The 24,575-nt window shown below is 36.0% G+C and overlaps 1 protein-coding gene across 5 annotated transcripts in view; it reads right to left on the reverse strand.

The window, feature by feature from the left end:
• The window catches only part of PSIP1 (PC4 and SFRS1 interacting protein 1), a 43,733-nt gene that overhangs the window by 14,302 nt on the left and 4,856 nt on the right, over window positions 1-24,575 (reverse strand). For 4 of the 5 annotated variants that reach the window (XM_002915934.4, XM_034663931.1, XM_011220648.3 and 1 more), the window contains exons 2-7: window positions 22,573-22,649; window positions 10,196-10,334; window positions 7,388-7,492; window positions 6,403-6,465; window positions 1,237-1,333; window positions 147-222 (exon numbers count right to left, since the gene is read on the reverse strand). In XM_002915934.4, coding sequence (XP_002915980.1) covers window positions 147-222; window positions 1,237-1,333; window positions 6,403-6,465; window positions 7,388-7,492; window positions 10,196-10,334; window positions 22,573-22,649 — 557 coding nt within the window. Of the gene's footprint in view, window positions 1-146; window positions 223-1,236; window positions 1,334-6,402; window positions 6,466-7,387; window positions 7,493-10,195; window positions 10,335-21,122; window positions 21,439-22,572; window positions 22,650-24,575 lie in introns of those variants that run through there. The other variant, XM_019796085.2, reaches the window with a different exon arrangement.

Here is a 24,575-nt window from a genome sequence, read left to right on the forward strand (position 1 = left end):
CTTTAAAAAAAAAAAAAAAAAAAAAAAAGAAACACAAAATAGTTAACAGCAAATATCATATAAAACAAAACCAGTATAAATACAGAGATTTATACTTAAATGCCTTATTCAGTGTGTAACCAATTATATATTAAAAATAAACTCACATGTCACTCTCTGAAGGACAGGGCTGTTTTACCATTTTGGGTCTGCCTCTTGGTTTTGGAATCTTCACTTCTGTAGCTAACATTCAGAGGGAAAAACAAAATTAGTAACTACCATCTTTCAAGATGCAATTCTCACATATAAAAATTAGAAATGATATATACTAAGAATATTAGTGGTTTATTACAGATATTATCTTAATAAGTTTTAAAGATAATATCCTCCAATGATTCAAATGAGCAACAACAGCATATTTAGAAGTGGTATATCAACAGAGTAATTTTCATTCCCTCCTTAGTATGGCTGAGAGGGCTTAAAAGAACCTTCCTCGTTGTCTTAACAGGAATATCACAAAATTCAACTTTATAATGCATACTACCACTTATATTCAATATTTATATACATATTACACTACTAAGTGTATATTGTACATTCACATCTTTGAAAATCTGTATCAGAATTCACTGAATTTCCTAACACCATTAACTTGATCCATTAAAAAAAATTAAATTCCAAAATAATTACGGAAACAAATCTCAGGATTTTTCTTCTCTGGGTATTACTGATCTTCGCCCCTTTCCAAAGAATCCTATTATGAGGTAGAAAAACATGGGCTCTATTTTGGTTCATTTTCTTTGTTCTATTTTATATTAGAGGCACAGCCTTCCAAACTATTTCCAGTTTCCCAAATTAGGACAATACTTTTGATAGGCAATGCTGAAGAGCGCTGCATACTGTAAAGGTCCTAGACAAAGAATGCAGTGATTTCCCTTTGGAAAACTTAGGCTTTCTACAGTGAGAGGTAAAATAAATCCATTATTCACGGAATTTAACCTCACCACAGCCTCATGTGCTACTACATTAGGGGAAAATACAAGAGAAAACAGAAAATGAAAACAAATGTCCCAAGCAATTACTTTAAATCTAAAATACTTTATCACACAAAGCAGAAACCATCATGCTCTCCTCTGAAATTTGTATATATATAATACATAGCCAATCGTCTATCCACCTATTCCAAAGTATCCGAGGCTCAACACTGTAATGGGAGTATTAATCATAAGCCAGAGATTTAAGCATTAATAATCCTACCTGCAGGTCGTCCTCTTTTAGGACTCACTTTTAGATTAACAGATGCTGTTGGGGTTGTCACTACTCCTGCCTCCTCGGTTTCTACTTGTTTTTCTGCCTGAATCACAAAGATTTAATTAACTTACTTAGCAAATAAAGAGTAGACATTCCAAATTTAATTCAACAAAGATAATGCCAACCTGAAGAGTTTACATGTAAACATAACTTGTACATGATATTATTTTTCAACAGTGAACTTGTCAGAGTGACGTCCCCAAACACAGCTTACAACAATTTATAAGAATGAACAATTTGTTTAAAGATTTGAGAGAGAGAGAGTGTGCACAGGGCAAGGGGCAGAGGGAGAGGGAGGAGAGAATCCTAAGTAGACACCCCACCGAGTGCGGAGCCTGATGCAGGTGGAGCTCAATCCCATGACCCTGAGATCATGACCTGAGCTGAAATCAAGAGCAGCCACTTAACAGACTGAGCCACCCAGGCGCCCCTCTAGCAAATAATTCTAACAAACAGAAAACATCACTTCTTAGATATCCTCGGCTTTCTAAAAAAATCATTTGTAAAAATAGAGCTAACATGCTGGATGCAAAATGGTGACCCAAGTTATAATTACACTTAACCCACACGTTGATTATAAATGTACTTTCACCAAGTATCTCAAAATGCAATACTTTATACTCTTTACTTATGAGAACCTAAATTAATATTCTAATATTAGTAAGGGCAGGAAATTAAATTGCTGACATTTCTTATTCTTTTACTTTGTTAACATATACATGTTTTATTTTTGAACGAAGACTGACATCTGCTGTTCTTCTCTGGGAGTTATTCTTACTTTCAACGAAGAGTGATTTACTGCAGTAAAGTAATAAATTCCAGTGACCCTTTGCAAACTAAATGACCCCCGATGAGACAAGAGTCCGAAATGAGTTGGTTTAATCAATTAAAGCAGTAGAGTAGAAAAAAGGTTAAAACCAATTAGAAAGGAAATACAAACAACTGACGATCACTGAAGTGGGAGGAAAGAGTGAAGAGAGGATAGGAGGATCACTCCGAGCGGCTTCTCTATGACCACTTCAACTCAGCACTAACCAGATCAGCAAAAATAAGGGCGATGAAGCAGGTAAAAAAACGCACCACACAATCTTACTGATAAAGAACTTAAAAATATTTTTTTTAAAAGATTTTATTTATGAGAGAGAGAGAGAGAGAATGAATGGCAGGGAGGGGCAGAGGGAGAAGCAGACTCCCCGCTGAGCAGGGAGCCTGCCAGGCTCAATCCCAGGACCCTGAGATCATGACCTGAGCCCAAGGCAGACACTTAACTGAGCCACCCAGGTGCCCCAAAAACTTAAAAATCTTTTAATCAACAATCTGATTTGCAAACATTTAAGAGATAATGCCCAGTATTGGTAAGGAAATGAAGGATTGTATTATTACCAATGATCAATGAACGGGCAACACCTTTCCGAAAGATTATCTTTATGAATATCAGCAATTAAAAATAGGCAAATTTTTGATTTAGCAATCACTTCTACAAATCGTTTATATATATATATATATATTTTTTTTTTTTTTTTTTATTCGACAGAGATAGAGACAGCCAGCGAGAGAGGGAACACAAGCAGGGGGAGTGGGGGAGGAAGAAGCAGGCTCACAGCAGAGGAGCCTGATGTGGGGCTCGATCCCATAACGCCGGGATCACGCCCTGAGCCGAAGGCAGACGCTTAACCGCTGTGCCACCCAGGCACCCCTACAAATCGTTTTTAATCTTAAACATGATTTTTGCTTTTATAGTTGGAAAATAATAATGCATATTCAAAGCATTATTAAAAGTCAATAAACTCAGCTAAATTGGCCACTGAATTGTTTTCAAGGAACATTACAAAAATTGCTGTTAAACATTAACTAAGGTTGTATTTCTAGAATTTTAAGAACTTACATACCACCCCCACTCCTGCCCCAATACTGATTCAATACTGAGCCAGGAATCTGTGTTTTTACCAAGCTCCCCAGGTACCAAAGGTTGAAAACCCAAGACTATGACAGCTCTTTTCATACTGAGGTGTTAGAGAGGGCAACGTTCTCTAAGATTCAGTTCAAACTGATGAGCTCTTCAGTGCAAAAAACAAAAACAAAAAAAACTACCCATACATCTTTTCATTTACACTTTCTACTTTTGGAAGTAAATCAAAACACTGCATAAGAATTAAAGGTAGGATGGATCTTTTGAAAGAGATACCAATAAGAGAGAACAAATTCACCAATAATTAGTATATAAATAAAAATATATTAACACTAATACTCCATCAAAAAATCAGCCCTACCATGGATATGTATTCCTGACTGTTAGAAAAATCAGGCAAGTCAAAAGCATTCTTCATGACAGTAAGTATTTAATCCACAGAAAAGACAATTATTTTGAATATACGTATATTTAAATCTTAAATGCAAACATATTTCTTCTATATTTTACTTGATCTCCCTGAGACCTCTAACCCATTGACACCTTTACTCCCATTACCCCACTTTCTAAGCACTACTCCCTTCTTGATCTTACCTAAAATTACCCCTCCCCAAACCTCAAGGGACTACACTATTCATATGCATATCCTCAAGCCCTCTGCATTGTTTTGCTGCACCTTTCCCACAAATCTCCAGCAGAGAATTACTGTAAAACTCCACCTTCTCTGCTCTATTCTTCCCTGCTGCTGAGACCTGAGGGGAGGAAAATGATACTAAAGTGCATTCATTTTATGCAATCTCAGTTGGGATCTCAAAGCCATCCATTAATATCTCTACCCTATTGTGCGCGCCCTTTTCTCCCCTCACCGGCATGAACTTGAAATCCTTTCTTCCTTGCCTTATACCATATATGCAGTCCTCCTTAAACTAGGTGGTGGAGAAAAGAGAAACTGAGGCCAGCCCGAAGGAATTCCCTTAATTCTCCCTAGAACTTTTAATTTTTTTTTTTAAAGATTTTATTTATTTATTCGACAGAGATAGAGACAGCAAGCGAGAGAGGGAGCACAAGCAGGGGGAGTGGGAGAGGAAGAAGGAGGCTCATAGCAGAGGAGCCTGATGTGGGGCTCGATCCCATAACGCCGGGATCACGCCCTGAGCCGAAGGCAGACGCTTAACCACTGTGCCACCCAGGCGCCCCTCCCTAGAACTTTTAAATAACCTCCTCCATCCTTCTCTTTAATGTTAAAAAGGATGAAATGTCCATCTCCTTCTTCCTGCTAAGTCTCTTCCTTCAAACGTGCCCCCTCCCTTCTCTCATCCAGCATCTCCTTACTACAATTACTCATATTATCCATTTTCAATCTTTCCTAGTTTTGCAAAGAAACTATTAAAGCCATCATATATTTTCACTCTAAACCCTCTCTTTTAACCATGCAAATCCCTGTTGCTGCATTCTCACTCCTTCCCTTCAAAGATTTCGAAAACAGTATAACTTTAACATTAAACATTTTATTCTGCAACCCCCTTCATCAGCCCTTACTGTCTGACTTTAAAATGTCCTGGGGGAGCCCAACTGTCAAGTATCTTCCAGGATCTTCTCCATATCAGGACACTACTGGCCATTTTAAAAAAATTCTCTCCCCCCTTATTTAGCTTAACATTCTCTCTTTTCTCTGATAGTTCATTCTCAGCCTTAACTTTACAAAGCAACCTCTCGTCTCCATTAAGTTCCCTCAGGATTCTAGTTTCTGCATTCTTCCCAGTAAACTTTCTCCCTTGACTACCTCACCTACTGTCCTATCTTTACATCAGTGACTGTATCTTTAGCTTTTACCTTTACCCTTTTGATGTCAAAACAATGTATCTGCAGTCTAATTCCCCTAGACGGTTTACTTTCTCCTCCCCGTGTCTCTGCTCCCAAACCAAACCAACCCTGGAGTCACCCTAGGGGCCTCCCTCCTTTCATACCCACTGCCAATCAACCACCAACCTTACCGCTTAAGCGCTCTTAAATCCAATCTCTGGTTCTACACTACTAAAAAACCTGCTAGAAGGCCCCTCCCTCCCAATCTCATGCTCCTTAGAAAAGCCTTTCATGACTTAATTACCAAGTCTCTATCATAATGCTCCATTTTAACTTATTTCATGTATTTGTCCACAAAAATGTAAGTTCAACAGAGACTTTACCTTCTTTAGTCAATGCTCCACGCTCTGCCTGCACCAGAGACGTTAGTACTAAAATTCTGAATGAATTAATCTGTGAACTTGTCTCACCACCCCAATCCAGTCTCCATCATTCACACTAGTTTAAAAAAGGATGTGTGTGAAATTTAAAATGATTCAACTGCTTCCCATCACTTCCCTTAGTTCAAGGTTAAGTATAAGGGGTTGTACCGTTTTCCCTCAAACTTTATGGTCTGGTAATACTGAGATGCAACGCTTGAAACAAAATTTTCTCTACACCTCTATATACTATTCAAATTGCCTCACATGGTCTTCCTCCCCCCTCCTTCATCTGCCTGACAGCACTGCCTACTATTAAAATCTTGTTGAAGTTTTCATAGCCCCTTCCAAACACATCCCACAGGAAAAAAAAGCCACTAAAATTATTGTCATATTTTACTTCCTCATGAGATACTGAACTCTTAGTTTTCATTGAATCTTTGGTATATAATAGTCTGAGACATAAATACATCAGAAAAAGGTGACGAACAAAACTTCATTTAGGGAAGAAGAAACACTAATTAAAAGCAAAGGGTGTATTTCCTCCTAAAATATCACACATTCCCATTGCATGCAACAATGTTGCTAATAACAACAATAGAATGGACAATACTGACAGAGCAGTTACTGTGTACCAGGATTATGGATATTGAATGTGGTAACTCATTTAACCCTCAACAACCTTATGAGTATGTATTATTATATATTATTATTTTACAGTGAAAACTTCAGGAGTGTCATTAAAAGGAATGAAGGCCGATACGTTTTATTTCCCTTACCATTCAACTTATCTTAAGGATGCTGTATCACTAGAAAAGAAATCGTTTTCCAACATAAACATAACCTATCCTTTAACAAAGTTAGGGACTTGGAGTAAAGGGCCAACTTTAAATGTAATAATGTTTCATTATCTCTACTATTCCTCAATCTGACTAAAATAAAAATTATTTTAAGATCCCTGCGGCTAAGCAGCAACATTACCTTTCTCTTTCTCCCTCTTCTGGCAGCTTTTGGAGTGGTTATGTCAATTGCTTTAGTCACATCCTAAAATTGAAAAAAAAAATGTATATATACACACATTAAACAATAAATTACGTCAAAACTAAAAGAAAATTTCTTAAACTAAAAATAATGGCATATTTCACTAAAGGCACTAGGGAAACTTGTTTTATTTCTCTGAAATTTGAAATTATCAACATTAGAAGTCTTAACATTATCATTATAAAGTGAAAGGAATAGCTAGTATCTTTGTCTACAGAAAAAAAATTCTTTGTCAGATGAAATATAGTTCACGCCTGCTAGTACACAAGGAAGTCTGTCTTTTTAAATTTATAAAACCACTTTTTTCTACAGTAGAATCCTGAATTTTAGGGTTGGAAATTTCAAGAAGTGGTTGAGACTTTGGAGATCATCTAACAACTATTCCATGAGGCCTGAAAAGGCTCAATTCAATGAGTATCCCCACTCACAGATAATCAAATACAGAGATGGAAGTAAACCTAGATTTTTAAAAATTCAGTTCGATGCTCCTTCCAGTACCTCCATCCCACAATACCTTGCTTTAAAAAGATTCCTAACGAATAGTAACCCACTCTCCTATAGCTGGACCTCATATATTGCAAAGCAAAATAACTTCAAATAAAAACATCTTTTTTTTTTTTTAATTTTTGTAAGTAATCTCTATTCCCAATGTAGGGCTTGAATTCATGACCTCAGGATCAAGAGACACACGGTCTACCAACTGAGCCAGCCAGGTGCCCCAATATTATGCATCTTAAAAATGCAAAAATTATTTTACAGTACAGTATTTAATATTCACACAAGGAAATAAGCCTTAAATATTTTCTCATTCATTACTCAACTACTTTAGAGATTGCTTTCTACTTTGCGATCAAACGACAAGCCCATCTTACAATTTCTCCCTTGCAACAAAATGGGTTTAGAATGCCAGAGAAATTAAACACACCTCATTGCTGGCTTTTTCTTCATGGTCAGTATCTTCCTTTGAAACACTTGTTTCTTTTTCTTCAACTTCAACATCTGATGATGCATTTGATTGTTTAGTTGATGCCTATAACAACCAGGTCTATTAACCACAAAATAACATTCTACCCCAATTTAAAAATTTTCTACCCATGAAAAAATTCAAAAGCCTATCTGCAATAAAGTTATAAAAACACCCTCATTTCTGTTCCATAAGATGTTTTTAAACATAACAATTTTTTTAAAAAGTTTTAAATTCTATTTTAAAGTCTTAAAGGGATTGTATTTCTATAACTGAAGGTATACATACTGTCAAGGATAAAACGGTTAAAGCAGAAATGAAGTATAATTACAATGAATACCAATCTGATGTTCTGACCAATAAATATCCAATAAGATACAATGTAACTGATTTAGAATAGCACGGTTTATTCAACTACTGACATATTCTAAAGAGAAACTTACTTACTCCAAGACACAGAGCCTTAGCAAAGGACATATGTAACAGCTTTATTTAAAGACTTTGATCTATATCTCACACTTAGTTTATTTAAAAGGCACTGAGTGGGAGTCCGGTAATCATCAAATTTTTTCATATTCCTGGATGGTAATTCAATCAGGCAGCGATTCATTCCTCTGGGTTCAGGTTGGGGGTCAGAACCAATCATCATTAAATTTTAAAAGTACCCCCATATGATAAGATACACAGATGATCTACTAGGGGCCCAAAAAGATGAGTAACATAGGTAATACAGTACATACTGGGAGAAGATAAGCACAGGTCGACAAGATGACAGCAATGCAGTCCAAACTGTGCCCCTAATGATTTCAAATCTAAACTGTAAACCCATTTTTTCTTTAGTAAAAACCCCTAAACTTATAAAGTGACAAAAGAAAAATATAAAAATGCCCCCAAAATTACTTATATAAATTTTTGTAAACCATGATGGCCAATTTTTTTGTTTTGTATGTTTGGGGCTCACTGCTTTCTCCAAATCCTTGTAATGTGCCACTGGGGACATGTTTGGGCCAGAACACAAAGTACATCACATGAGCACAATCCTTCATACTTTTGTTAAGGACAGAAAATTGCTAGGTTTCATGCACACAACCTACAAAATTCATTGTGAAATTGAAAATCCCAAGCATATAGGGTAAAAACTACCTGGAGATTAAGTAGGTACATAGGAACACAGGATAGGGTGACCGTGCTGGGCTATCTGGAGGATGAAAAAGTCCTTGAAGGTACAATCACAGGACACATGATCCAAGTGAAGTTACAAACTGTTGGCTTCAGGAAATAATTCAGTCTCCTTGGACTACCATTACACAACTGAGGCAACAATGATGGGAAACCATCTAGCCTTACATTCATGCAACAGTATTTAGTGAATACTTATTCTTGCCACCCATGTAACAGTAACAGGCACATATGACACACAACTTCTTTGTTCATGGAACTAATAAACTGCGGCATTTAAGTACAGAAGCAAATATGGTATGATTAACAAGTAAGTTTTGGGTAGCAATGAAGGTATTTAGGGTACTAATGCAGACTTGAAGCATCAATGTAAGATTTAAATCTTCCAAGAATAGCACCTGAAAAGTTCTCAAAGGGTGAGAAAAAGCATGGCACATGCAAAAAAAAAGAGAATAGGGGCGCCTGGGTGGCACAGCGGTTGGGCGTCTGCCTTCGGCTCAGGGCGTGATCCCGGCGTTATGGGATCGAGCCCCACATCAGGCTCCTCTGCTATGAGCCTGCTTCTTCCTCTCCCACTCCCCCTGCTTGTGTTCCCTCTCTCGCTGGTTGTCTCTATCTCTGTCAAATAAATAAATAAAATCTTTAAAAAAAAAAAAAAAAAAAGAGAATAAAAAAAGTACAGACTTCAAAGCAGAAAGGGTAGAATTTTTGGTCTCCTGCTATCTCTAGTTTTTACTACCTCAGCCTAATTTATTTATTTAAATTTATTTATTTAAGTAAGCTATGCCCAACATGGGGCTTGAACTCACAACCCCAAGATCAAAAGTCATGTGCTCTTGGGGCGCCTGGGTAGCGTAGTCGTTAAGCATCTGCCTTCGGCTCAGGGCGTGATCCCGGAGTTCTGGGATCGAGTCCCACATTGGACTCCTCGGCTGGGAGCCTGCTTCTTCCTCTCCCTCTCCCCTGCTGTGTTCCCTCTCTCACTGGCTGTCTGTCACATAAATAAATAAAATCTTTAAAAAAAAAAAAAAAAAAAGTCATGTGCTCTGTTGACTACCAGTCAGGCACCCCTACAGCTCAGTCTAATTTAAATGAACAAAACCTCTGAACACATGAAGAACAATAAAAAGGAAGGTTAAGGCTGCTCTTCTAGATACCAAAAACATTAAGTATAAATTGCATTATGCTGTAAGTACTTCTGTCACATATTTAACAAACGTGAGGTTTGTATTTTAATACAATTTTATGGATTTAGAAATTAAAATGAATTAGAAAAAAACATACCTCCTTCGAGTTATAATACCTGAATTTAAGAGAACAGTACATATGGCTTTAAATTTAATGATACATCAAACTATCAATCAGGACTTAAATAACTGAGTATTTCCCAGTTTTCTGAGATGTTTAACCATGCAGGTAATATTTTCATCATTTCACCTACATATGAAAGATCAAGGTTCAACCTCACAAGCAAGCACAATTTAATCTGAAATTCACAAGGCTCTTAATATTCATTTTCCTACAGCTACCATAGTGATTATCCCCCAAGACTGAAAAATACTAAACTAAATTTTATGTAATATAGCGCACCTGTTGACTTGAAAATTTCACTTTCGGATTATTATCAATCTCCCATAAACCTTCATTAAAGCCTTTTCGTTTATTTGGTTTGCCGTACTTTTCCTTATTTTCTGAGTAAGGAAATATATCCTTTGGGCCTAAAAAAGCACTAAAAAAGGAGAGGGAGAAAAATGTGAGTGCAAAGCAATCTCAAATATATGTCATTAAATAGCACTATGCTATGATGCAAGTATAAACAATTCTTAACCCAAAATTCATTTTAAAAATCTTACATAAAGGGTAGACACAAATAACTCATTAAACTTCAAATGCTTTTATTAAAATTCAATCACAAACTCCTAGAATCCAATCCTGTATTTAAAAAACACTCAAGTTGCACAATGTGAATGTACTTAATGCCACTGAATTGTACACTTAAAGTGGTTAAAATGGTAAATTTTATGTATGTAATTTAAAAAATGCCCCCAAATGAAAAGAACTGTGACACAACTCCATTAATCAATCCATTTAAAATGCATTCCAAATACAATTTTATTTCAAAGTAATTTGGTACAATACACAACTCATAAAACACTATCAATGAAGTATAATACTGTATGTATAAATACATAGGTTTTTGGAATAAGATGTGTTAAGAATTTTACTTTATTTAATGAAGGAATGAGAGGTTACAACTGGTTCGTTTATTCATTCATAAATTCATTAAAGTCGGTCTTGTATTTGTGGTAGTTACGTTCTATAAAGTCACCACACAAACACTGGTCACAATTTCCTCAACCAATCAATACATAATCTTGTTTTTTGGTGTGTTTCTGTCTAAAGACACATTAACATATATTAGGGACGCATTCACATGGAACTCAGTCAGCAATTTATGTAACACATACTTTCTTTGTACAGCACAACTGCCTTCTTGCACGTAGGAACGCTAAACAGCACTTCAGTACCATATTTGGGAGCTATAACTAACTGCAAACCGACCAAGAAAAAAAGCACAAAAATGCAAAAACTATAGCACTACCTAAGACTGCAAAAAGGACAGTTTATAGTATAAGAGCAAAAACAAGAAGGCAAATTACTGCCCTGGTCAGCCTCAGCTAGGAACGTGTGTATCAAATTACTCAAAATTTTTGCCATTTTGGTTGCACATGAAGGCACCACGAGTACTGATTTGGATATATTTTTAGTGAGCAGGCAAATTCACAAATATGGAATCTGTGAATGATGGGACTAAACTGTGTATATGTATGTAATTGGAGATATTCTCCAAAACAGACCCCTTATATCTCCTACATCAGTTGGTCCTGCAGATGTCTGTCAATTCTATAAAGGAAGATTCACTGTACCTAGGAGTTTTTTGGTTATGCTGCTTGACTGTATTCTCCAAAGGAAAAGGAAAAGCAGATTACTACTCATTTCCTCTAAAATGTGCTATGATTTAAGATTATAAATTATTAATTAGGTTTATATCACAAATTCCTTATCTGGTGAAATTCTTTAAGAATTAGGGACCTAATGACCACAGTTAACACTCTAGTTGGAGTATTTTAGAAGGTTTTAGGATAAAATTTTAATTAAAAAGAGACTTAGAGCTCTATTTAAATATAACCAGTACATACAAAAGTCAGCTTTATAATTCAAATTCTGTAATTTAGGAATTTTCACTGTATGTATGTATTTTTACCTGCACATTGATTAAAGCACATTTAAATCATCATTATGTCATTTGATTGAGAAACTCAGCCTTTTACTAGAAATCATTCCTACACATCATCTCAAATTAGGAAAATTAACACATTTAGTTAAAACAGTAAAACAATTCTTCCTACATGTTTCAAATTCCAAGTAAATAACTTGAATTAATTATCCATCAAAAACAAATATACTTCCAATTAGAACAAAGCAATTCAACACAAATTCTCGTAAAACCTCACAAAAACAACTCATAAGGCCAAAGATGACAAGAAACACAATACCATCAGAGACCTAGAAGCTGGAAAGAAAACTGAAAAAAGGATGGAAACTAAGTAGCCATGTACAAACACAGCACCATCCCTTACACTTCAAAATGCCCAATGGGCTCAAAATTGGTGGCATCAAGAACTTCCAAAAGTGTAAGGGATCTTAAATACTTAATAAAAATATAGAAAAGTGTTTCAAAACTTCAAACATGTAGCATTTTCAGATATGACTTTAAACCTAGAAGCTATTCAAAACAGAAGACTGATTCTACCACGATGTTATTTAGTGTATAATAAAGGTTTGACAGTTCAATTTACATGGGTTATTTTTCTTTTCTTAAAACAGACAGTCCTTTGCATGACAGCATGAGACAATAAAAATGACCATGCAAAGGGGCGCCTGGATGGCTCGGTTAGTTAAGCATCTGACTCTTGGTTTCAGCTCAGGTCATGATATGTCATGATCTCAGAGTCCTGAGATTGAGCCCTCATGTCAGGCTCCACACTTAGCAGGGAGTCTGCTTGAGGGTTCTCTGCCTCTGCCCCTCCCCCTACTCAGGCACACAAATAAATCTTAAAGAAAAAAAGACAAAGCAAGGCAATCTTAATTAACAAGGGGGAAATTATGATCGTTCCATAATTTAAAATTGTCAAAACATTAAACTCTAATACTGACAGTGAAAAGACATGGAAAAAAATAAAACTAATACTTTAGTACACTGTAATTTAAAACATTAGGAACACTGAGATTAAAATGTTTTTCTTTGTGAAAAAATAACTCAGGAAGAATAGTTTGAACAGTGCTTACCTTTTTCTGATCATATAACTTATGTATGGAGTGAGCATATTTTCTATGCCTTGGAGAATTGTCATATTCCTTTCTAAGTCTGATAAGCTTCCAACATTTTATCCTTTGCATTTTCAATGTTGTGAAATATCTTTAATGTTTTTTGTTGGCATCACTTCCTCTGAGACATCTTCATCCTTTTTATTACAACCACTTTTCTCATTTATATTGCTAAGCTTGCCTTCACTAAGTTCCTGCATATGCAGTCTCTCCAAATGCAGCATGTCTACATTTGCAGGTTAGCTATTTATTCTGTAACTCCACTTACATTCAGTTCAAATTTCACTTCTAGTGTTAATTTGTTTCTTTGCTGCACTTTCATCTTTGTTGGCCAATTCCCTATAGTTTTTTTTTTCCCAAAGATTTTATTTATTTATTTATTTGACAGAGAGACAGCCAGCGAGAGAGGGAACACAAGCAGGGGGAGTGGGAGAGGGAGAAGCAGGCTCCCAGTGGAGGAGCCCGATGTGGGGTTCGATCCCAGAATGCCAGGATCACGCCCTGAGCTGAAGGCAGATGCTTAACGACTGAGCCACCCAGGTGCCCCGCCTATATTGTTTTTTAAATGTAACCTGAATGGGTATATCATTGAGATAAAATGCACCACCACCACTATACACTGTCATCTATGCATGAATTGAAAAACAGATGCACATGACCAATCACCAAGAACCTTTGAAAAAAGTGACATGCTATGCATCTGTCATTTATACTTTGACTTGTGGACTGAAGAGCTAGCAAAAATTTTGTGGTTTATGCAATTACAGTTAATATTCTGGGGTATGTGAAATTTGAATCGGGTTATTGGGGCACTGGTGTTATTTAACTAAAACATGGTAACCAAAATTCATGTATACGGGGCCTGTACCCTTCTCTTCTCTTCATGCTTTGACTTTAAAATTCTACTTTTATTAGGTAGTAATACTGCCACTCTTGGTTTCTTTGTGACTGTATCATTACTTGGTCATGTCTTATTTGAGCTTTTCTCACAAAGTAAGACCCAGCTAGATTACTAATCCAATCTGAAAGGTTTTTTTCCAATCTGAAAGTGTTAACAGAATTCTATTCAGCTAGGGGCGCCTGGGTGGCACAGCGGTTAAGCTTAAGCGTCTGCCTTCGGCTCAGGGCGTGATCCTGGCGTTACGGGATCCAGCCCCACATCAGGCTCTTAGGCTATGAGCCTGCTTCTTCCTCTCCCACTCCCCCTGCTTGTGTTCCCTCTCTTGCTGGCTGTCTCTATCTCTGTCAAATAAATAAATAAAATCTTTAAAAAAAAAAAAAAAAGAATTCTATTCAGCTAATACAATCATTATTATTTGGTCTTATTCACAGTAACTTGTTTTATACCTATACCTTTTGACTATACTTGGATAACTGTTATTCTTATTTTGCTGAATAGGTTTTAAAAAATTCTCCCCTGATCCTTCTCTAGATTCAGATTTCAAGCTCTACTTTATTTTTACTATACATTATGCTCACAGTATAGCTGACTCTTGAACACAATGGGTTTGAACTTGCAGGTCCACTTATGAAGGGGATTTTTTTTTTTTTTACAGAATTGTAAATGTCTTTTCTCTTCCTTATAATTTTAATTTCATTTTCTCTAGGTTATTATAAGAATACAGCATGTAATACATATACAAAATATGTACTAATTAACTATATACTATCAGTAAAGCTTCCAGTCAACAGTAGGCTCTTAGTAGTTAAGTTTTTGCGGAGTTGAAGTTATTTGCAGATTTTCAACTGCATAGAGGGTCAGTGCCTCTAACGCCCGTGCTGTTCAAGGGTCAACTGTATAAGTCATACTTAAATTTGCATCTTTATCAATATACCAAAATTTAAATAACTATGCCTTTCCAAGTGAGAATGCCTTTATAAGTCTAAATAGTTCACATTATGGAGAGAAGGTTAAAAAATATTCACACATGAAAAGATGCTCAATATCATTAGTCATCAGTAAAATGCAAAGCAAAGCAAAAGATACTACCTTCACACCCACTAGGATAGCTATAATAAGAGATAATAACACATCTTGGCAAAGATACCGATAAATTAAAATCCTCGTATATCGCTGGTAGGAATGTTAAAATGATGCATGGCTGATTTGACAACGGTCTGGCAATTCCTGAAAGGATTAAACATAAAGTTATCATTTGACCCAGGAATTCCATTCTTACAGAAGTAAAAATATGTCCATGCAAAAACTGGTACACACAAAATTTACATTCATAACAGCCAAAAGTAAAAACAATCCAAATGTCTATACATTGATGAATGGATAAATAAAATATGATAGATTAATACAATGGAGTATTTGGCAATAAAAAGTAATGAAGAACTATCATGTGACACAATACAGATTAACCCTGAAAACATGATAAATGAAAAAAGCCAGTCATTAAAGACCACATGTTATACAGTTCCATTTATATAAAATGCTCAGAACAGGCAAATAGGTAAGTGACTGCCATGGTAAGACAGGAGACAGAACTGGGGAGAAATGGGAAGTATCTGCTAAAGGGCACAGGGTTTCTTTTTGGCATGATGAAAATGTTTTAAAATGTGCTAATGGCTGCACTACTCTCAGATACACTATGTATTGAACTGCATACTTTAAATGAATTGAGATATCTCAATAAAGCTGTTGAAAATATTCTTCAGTGAGTACACACCCCACCAAAAAAGATCCGTAATTTTACCATCTATAGTTACTGTTTCAGCCTGCTTTTTAGCTGTATGTATACATATTAATATGTAATTTAGTATATATGTTACATATTCATCCATACTTTTTCTAATTAAAATGAGTATCTCTTTATGGCAATATTAAAGCTACATATTATTTCACTGAATGGCTATCTCAAATTGACTTGCCTATTGTTGGAATACTTTCTGTAACATATTTTCTGTTATAAATTAATGGAGCCATAATAAATATAATACTGCTCAATCTTTGCACCTATCTTCATAACATATTCTCAGTAGAACTGCTGGGTCAAAGAATATGTTCAAGACTAAGGAACCCCTTAATGAGACTCAAAAAAAGATGGCGGAAGAAAGAAGAATCCTCCCACATTCTCACTGTAAAAAAGAGATGCTAATTATGGAACATGATGGAGGTGTTAGCTATTGCTACAGTGGTAATCGTATTGCAATACATAAATATATCAGATCATGGTGGTTATCATACTGCAATACAGAAATAAATCAACATGTACACCTTAAACTTATACATTTTTTTAAAGATATTATTTATTTATTTGAGGGGGCAGGGGTGAGCAGGCGCTAGTGGAGGGAGCAGCAGAGGGAGAGGGACAAGCAAACTGTGCTGAGCTCCAGAGCCTAACATGGGGCTCTATCTCAGGACCCTAACGACCTGAGCCAAAATCAAGTCAGACACTCAACTTACTGAGCCACCAAGGTGCCCCAAACTTACACAATAGTATATATGTCTAGGGGTTACATTTTTTTAAAAAACACTTCCCTTTTTTTTTTAAAGATTTTATTTATTTATTTGAAAGAGAGAGTGAGAGCACAAGCAGGGGGAACAGTAGAGGGAGAGGAAGAAGCCGGCTCCCCGCCAAGCATGCAGACTGAGATATGCCCAATGCAGGGCTTGATCCCAGGACCCCGGGATCATGACTTGAGCTGAAGGTAGATGCTTAACCATCTGAGCCACCCAGGCACCCTATTACATTTTAATTAAAAAAATAAAAGCACATGCCCACATGCACATACACAGAATCCTCCCTGGGGATGCAATCCCACAGGTGTGATGAAGAGGGTCTAGACTACTGTTTAGACAGCCATCACTAGACCCCAAGGGCTCAACCTGATGTGGCTATGGCTCTGATTCATTCTTCAAAGCAGCCCATTTTAAAATGACATACCAAAAATAAATAAATAAATAAAAAGCTTTAAAATTAAGATTTAAAAAGTAAATAAAATAACCTATAAATCTCAAAGAAAATACATCAAAACATCAACAGGTTTTGGGGTTATTTCTAAAAAACAGGAATAAAAATGACTTGTTTCCTTTATAGAAAATTTTTTTTTCTAATTTAACAATGAAAAGATACATGTTAATTCAGAGTTACCCATCAAATTCCAGAAGTGAAAAGGAACTTAGGTATCACCAAAATCCTCATTTTAAAGATTAGAAAACTGAAGACCAGAAGGATTAACTCATTCAAGCAAGGTCATCTAGCTATTAAACAGCAGAACCTCAACTCCGTACAGTATTCCTTAACAGTGCTTCAGGTTTTCCTTTATTCACTGTAATACAGTCTCTGAAACACCTACTAAAATACTGATACCATATCCCTATATATATGAACTCCAACTTTAAATACCAATGTCCTCACCCTTAAGAATCAAGGCTAATGTAAAATGTCCCAAGGGCAAATCATTAACAATTGGCCCTAGAGCAACATAGGGATTTGGGGCGCTGACCCCCCCATACAGTCAAAAATCCACAAATAACTTCATCTCCCCCTTAACTACTAATAGCCTCCTCTTGACCAGAAGCCTTATTAAGTCAATCAACACACATTTTGTATGTTACATGTATTATATACTATATTCTCACAATAAAGCTAGCTAGGAAAAATGAAACATTATTTAAAAAATCATAAAGAAGAAAATACATGTACAGTACTGTAAAAAGTCTGGGTATAAGTAGACTTACACAGTTCAAACCCATGTTGTTCAAGGGTCAACAGACGTATACCTCACCAAAGCTCCATTATCACACACCTGGAGCTCTCTACCTCTAAGGCAAACCAGAAGTCATATGTAAAAAATAGGAAAGCTTATCAGAGCTGAAGATACAAAGCTCAAAACTCATTGAACTGTTGCCAAGTACTACTACTAAACAGCCCTATTTCCAAAACCACTGATTCTAACTTGCTGCTTTATTTCTCATTACTAAATCACAAAATATGAAATATATTGTTTTAAAACTAGGTTTTATTTTTTTTTAAGATTTTATCTATTTATTTGACACAGAGAGAGAGCGCGAGAGAGAGCCCGCGTGTGCACAAGCAGGCAGAGCAGCAGGTAGAAGCAGGCTCCCCACTGAGCAGAGAGCCCGATGGGCTGGATACCAAAGTCCTGGGATCATGACCTCAGCCAAAGGCAGACACTTAACCAACTGAGCCACCCAGGTGCCCCTATTACTAGGTTTTGTGACAGCATGCATTCCTTGTTTTTTTTTTTTTTTAAAGATTTTATTTATTTGTCAGAGAGAGAGAGTGAGCGAGCACGAGCAGGGGGAGCTGCAGGCAAAGCAAGCAGAGCAGGCAGAGGCAGAAGGAGGCTCCTAGCTGAGCAAGGAGCCCGATGTAGGGCTCGATATCCCAGGATCCTGGCATGATGACCTGAGCCAAAGGCAGACACTAAATCAACTGAGCCACCCAGGCACCCCAGCATGCATTCTTTGTAACAGCAAATGATTCAAGAGACAACTGAATATATATCTACTATGTGCCATAAGTCTGCTGGTATAGAGATGAATCAACAGTATAAGGCTTATGAGAAACTATACCGTATAAAGTCCCACACCAACACATGCAGTTAGTTACAGCTAGAGTACAGAAGATGTATGGAAGAACAAGCGAAGAAAATAAAATCCCACCCTATGATTTCATTTCTTTACTCCTTTCTTGTGGACAGGTTATACAAAAAACTGCCACCTCCCCATTCATCTTCACTGCTAAAACTATGTATCAGACTTGTTTTAAAACAGCCTGTGATCGATATTTTTGAAGTTCCTAGAACTGAGCATCCAACCTCTTTGTATTAAGACAAAATCAGTAAGGAGATAAATTCAACAAAATAACATCTTCATTTAAACTTTCTAGACTTCAGAGACAGACCTGTGAGAGTATTTCCTCAGTAAGCAATAGCAATCAGCAAAACACCAACTGTATTTCAAACAATTTAACACCACTGGTTTTTGAAAAATATGGTAACGTTATCTTTAGAAGCTGACATTTATCATTTAATACATGTGAATCACTGTTCTAAGCATTTTTCATGTAGTATCTTGTTTACGCCCCAGAATTCTGAGGTAAATTATTCCCATTTTACAATTAAGAAAAGGACACAAGGCTAAGTAACCTGCTCAAGGTCGTGTAGCAGGTAAATGGCCGTCAGAACTCACAGATGGTCTTTCTGATCTAGTTGTCTTAAACACTATATAAATGTTGGTTAATGAACAGCAAATTCATAATCAACAAATGATTTTATCTAGGGCGTACACTTTTAATGTATCACCAAATATTTAACAGCTAGTAAGCACCAGGCTCTTAAGTAAATGATGACAAACAAGACAGACAAAGGTCCCTGCTCTCCAAGCTCTTCACTTGTGGGTGAAGGGGGGGAAAAATTTTAGTCATCATAGCAATGAAGAAAATAAGTATGAAAAAGAGGACGTGAGCTTAGACCTAAATGACTTTGAAAATCCGAAGGCGTTTCCCAACAAAGAAAAAATAAGCAAGGACCTGAGATAAGAGAACGTAGATTTATGTAACAGTGAAAAAAATGTGTGTGATGAGGTTGGAGAGGTAAGCATAGGCTAATTCATACAGTTCTTAATAAACAGCATTTATAGATAAATTTGGGGGGTTCTGTTTGTTGGTAATGTTAATTAGGAAGCCACTGAAGATTTCTGGACAGGGAAATGACATGATCTGACTATGATATGAAGATCACTTTGACTATATACGAAGAGTGCAAACTGAAACCGAGATAGGGTTAGGACACTTTTTTAAAAAAGATTGTATGTATGCATGTATTTATTTATGGGGGGGGATGAGCAGTGGGGAGAGGCAGAGGAGAGAGAAAAGCAGACTCCCTGCTGGACAGGGAGCCTGAGGTGGGACTCATCCCAGGACGCTGGGATCATGACCTGAGGCAAAGGCAGATGCTTAACCGACTGAGCCACCCAGGCGCCCGGATCAGGAGAGTGTAAGAGTAACTGTGGCACGGGCTGAAGTTGTAGTAGAGGAGACAGAGAAGAGTGGACAGATCATAACACACTCGAAAAGAAAAGAATAAAACTTGCTGGCTGACTGCTAGCGGGGAAGAAGGGAAAAGACTACATATGTAATCAAAGATAACACCACGACTTGGCTCCAGCAAAGCACTGGGTCCTTGTCAGTCTCACTTACTAAGAATCCGTTTTGAATGTTAGTTTTAAGATACCTAGCAGATGGTCACAGTTGGTATACAAAAGGGCTCATTGTTGTCTAATATTCAAAACTCAACTGCTAGATGAATTTAACTGTGAATGTCATAAAATGCTAAGAAAAACCAAAGTTTCTAGGTCAGAGCAAGAATGAATGAATGAAGCTCAAGAAACAAAAAGGTTCTGCACTAAATTCACATTTAAAAAATATCTTTTAAAAAATCTTAATCTATACATCAGTTATGAATAAGTATAGTTTTCCAAACTGCCATCTCTTCTCCCATGTTCTTCCTTTCCCACATCCCTAACTACAGGCTGTTAGAATAAACTCTCATTTATGCAAAATCCAAACTGAAAGGCTCCCAATAACCACCATCCCAATTTGGGGGGGAGGTGAGGGCAGCAAGGCAAATCATCAGAGACCGAGTTTCTAAAAATTAGACTTAAATACAGAAAAAGCTAAGTCAGCAGACCAATGGAGATACAGCAGCACTGCCTTTCCAAAAATAAATGGTATACTTATGACAACACTAAAGCACAAAATATCACATGTTGAAATGAAAATATTAGCTTAATTTTAAAGTTATATTCTAAATCCTTGAATATATTCCAATTTCTTAAATATTAATAATTCATTGTCATCATTAATCATTCAGTACCACTATTTTGTTATTAACCAAACAATGCTTAATGAAAGTTTGGTTATTTAGTGTTGTTTTAAAATTTACAGATATTTACAACATAAAAATCTTCATTTTTAAATGCTGGGGGAAGGTATAGTCATTCCTCTAAACATAATATAAAAATAAACTATGTGTTTTATGAAGCTATAAGGCCCCATATGAAAGTATATAAAATCTGTCCCATTTCAGAAAAATCACATTTAAAGAAGTCTAAACTTACAAAACTGAAAAATTCTAAGGAATGTCTACTCACATTACTAGAGTGTTTCCAAACTTCACATGCATCAGAATCATCTGGAAGGCTTGTTAAAACAGATTGCTGGGCTCCACACCCCAGTTTCCGGCAGTAGTTGTGAGGTAGGGTCCAAGAATTTGCATGTCTAAAATTCCCATGTGATGTTGGTGCAGCCTGACCTAGTACCACACTTTGTAAACCTCTATCTACCCAATACCCAGTAAACAAATTTTTCATCAAAAGGTACCTTTTCCTATTAAATTTATGGGAATTTTATAAATGGTAGATTACCCTCTTGAGTCAGAAATTCATCATTTCTTACAAAACTTAACTTTTTCTATATAGGATATACGTAAACCCGACTCAAGTAATTATGAGGCCGATCTAATTCTAGACTCAAAACTGCATTTAAAAAAATAACAATTATGCACCATTGTGTAATACCATTAATACGGTATGTCCAGAATTGGCAAATCTACAGAATGGTTGTCTAATTCTTGGGAGGAAGAAATGGAGAATAACTGCTAATGGATATTAAAATAAATGTCCTAAAACCCATTGAATTACATACTTTAAACAAGTGAAACTTGATGATGTAAACTTCATCTCAATAAAGCTGTTGAAAGAAATTATGTGAAAGTTCATATAGTAGCTAAGCAACATTAAACCAAATGTTGCCATTGTAGACACTGTTAGAAACACATAATTCAAATTAGCTATATCAACCACTTTGTTTCTCCTGGTCCAAGGTAAACAATCCTACTTTACCAAAATTACTGCAAATTTTAAAGTCCAAAATCAGCAAAATCATAAAACAGTACTTCTAAGACTGTTAAATTATAGCTATGTAGGATATCATACACCAAAATCAACGAAATAGGCCCTGGAGTAGTCCTATACACCTAGAAGTACCAGTTCAACAATATCTGGTTGCAATTTTTGAAAAATTAATATGCTCTACGGAATTGGTCCTCTGCCCACATATCCACCAGGGGCAGCAGTGTAGTCACAGTGGCCTTCGGGACCACATAAATACACATGCGAGAACTATCCAGACTTCTTCTCACTCTTCCTATAATATACCATTTGTGTGGCTAATAACACAAAGCCTAAACAAGGTGCTAAGCTGTCCTTAGGAAAAGCATTTATTATACTAAATATCAATACCAAATGCCCTGTCAAGAACTTTCTTTACATACCTTCATCTATCAGTCATTCTTCTGGTGGCTTTTATAATTAAGGAAACATCTATTCCAATGAAAGTTAAACCTGTAGCATCTAATCTTTCTGCCCTAAAAAAAATTTTTAAAGGGAAACTTGAAGACTTTTTCCAAAATTCAAAGATGATCTCCAAGTTTCCTATTATTACTCTATTTTCTCTTTGAAGTAATCTCTACTTATTTTTTCATTTTATGCTCAATGACCCTACTAAATTAACTGATTTGCCTTTAGAGCTAAAAGGACTTACGTCTCATGAGTTCCAAAAAAGAAAATGGGTAGTTTGTTTGTGGGTGGTTTTACAGCTCCATCAGGAACTTCATCTACCTAAAAGAAAGATCAGAAAATTAAAATCTTTTAAATCATACACACCTCAACACACCAGAATAAAGTGAGAACAAGACATCCAAAAGGGATCTGATAAAAGTAGACCAGTTCTATAGGTCATGATCCCTATTCCAGTTCTGCAACCCAAGAAGTTCTGAAACCCAAGAAGTTCTGAAACCCAAAATATTTCTCAAAACTCTTTTGATGGCAAAACCTGAACACTGAAGCTATTTTGTCATTTCTTTTATCCACCAGTGTTTCTACTGATGCTTCTCTGTTAGATTACCATGTGCCATTCTAGAAGCCTACCAGGAGCAAAATATATACATATGTGCCATGGTTACCTCGAATTCTGAATTTTTAAACATATCTGACTCCGAGCATTTTAGATAAGGGAGCCCAAACCTGTTCAAAAATCCTAAATAGGATTTCTGCAGGGAGGCTATACAAACATCAGAGTGATGTAAAAGCAGACATTACTGAAAGTTTCAAGCAGTATTTCTCAAAGTTTGAAACACTTGTTCTAGAAAGATCTTGTACCTACAAGGCTGAATCGGATGAAGTTCTGTTCCTTTTTCATTTCTCTTTCAATCATTCTAAGTAATCAAGAAAGTATCAGGTGCTATCATGTCTAACGTATCCGTAATACTTGCTATTTTCTCTTAACAAATGAAAAGCACACCTCAAAGGTAAAGCCATCAGGCACCAATATCAAATCAGAATTTAACATTTCTATTTTTTCTTTACTTAACTTCACAATAACATTTCTGTGTCACAACCTTCCTAATTTCAAAGACATTTTAAAAAATCAATTAGCTTTGTTAAAAAGGGAGCAGGCCACCTGAAGACCTACTATGCTCTATATGCATCACCATGTCGAAGAAAAGACCGTGAAAGTGATTTGACTGTTTCATCAAAGTCTAAAGGCTTCAGACATCAACAGAATCAATATTACCTAACACTCTTAGGGACTTTTATTTCCTCACCTATACCATCATTATACTGGTCATTTCAACCTCATGAGAAGGTCCCAAGAACTGTGAAAATCCTTAGAGCCCTTAAGGGATATTTTCTGTTAACCCAGTTCATATGCTTCTTTCCACTAGCAAACAGTTTTAAACGTGCAGTACCAACGGAGTTTAATAAGCGTTAAGCAATTTTTAAAAAGTTGACTGTAAACACAATTATTACTGATACAGGATTACAAGAACATGCAAAACTTAAAAATTAATGACGTTTCAAATAGAAACAAAAAACATTAAAATCAAAATACGCACAACTGTCATCTTCAAAGATAACAATAAATACCTTAATTTCACAGATAATAATAAATACCCTAATAAGTACCCAAAGACATACTTTGTTAAGACTGGAGAAGATAGAAAAAGGAATATAATTCTCAGACACACACAATACAAAACCAAATTCAGCTGCTTCTAAAGAAAAAAAAGGAGGAAAGAGACAAAAATTTCCCATTCCAATCCAAGTGAACTTATTGAATATAGAATTTATTAAAGAAGGAAAATACTCTGGCCCTCCTAAGGCTACTTATTTTGCTTTTAGCAGTACAGACTCTTAGTCACCTAACACAGTGAAGCATGTGGAGAGGACAATATCTAAGAAAAGTAGGTAACTTTTTAAACATTTTCATTTGGCTTTTAACTGTAGTGTAGCATCGAAATGTGAATACAGACGTACCCCATAACCTCAGATTTTATAACACCTCGAAATAAATAAGGATGTTAAAACCATGGGGAAAAAGGTATCTTGAAGGGACCTTAAACCCGCCCAGTTTCCCTCTCCTCTATTGAAACAAGAAATAGTGTTTTATAAGTACATGATTACATACTAAGGACAGTGGGGGACATGAAGAAATTCAGTTTATGCCTATTGCCCTCAAGAAACTTACAATCTAAAACAAACAAA

This window comes from Ailuropoda melanoleuca, chromosome 7 (genome assembly GCF_002007445.2).
Source record: "Ailuropoda melanoleuca isolate Jingjing chromosome 7, ASM200744v2, whole genome shotgun sequence".
Classification (NCBI taxonomy): Eukaryota; Metazoa; Chordata; class Mammalia; order Carnivora; family Ursidae; genus Ailuropoda; species Ailuropoda melanoleuca.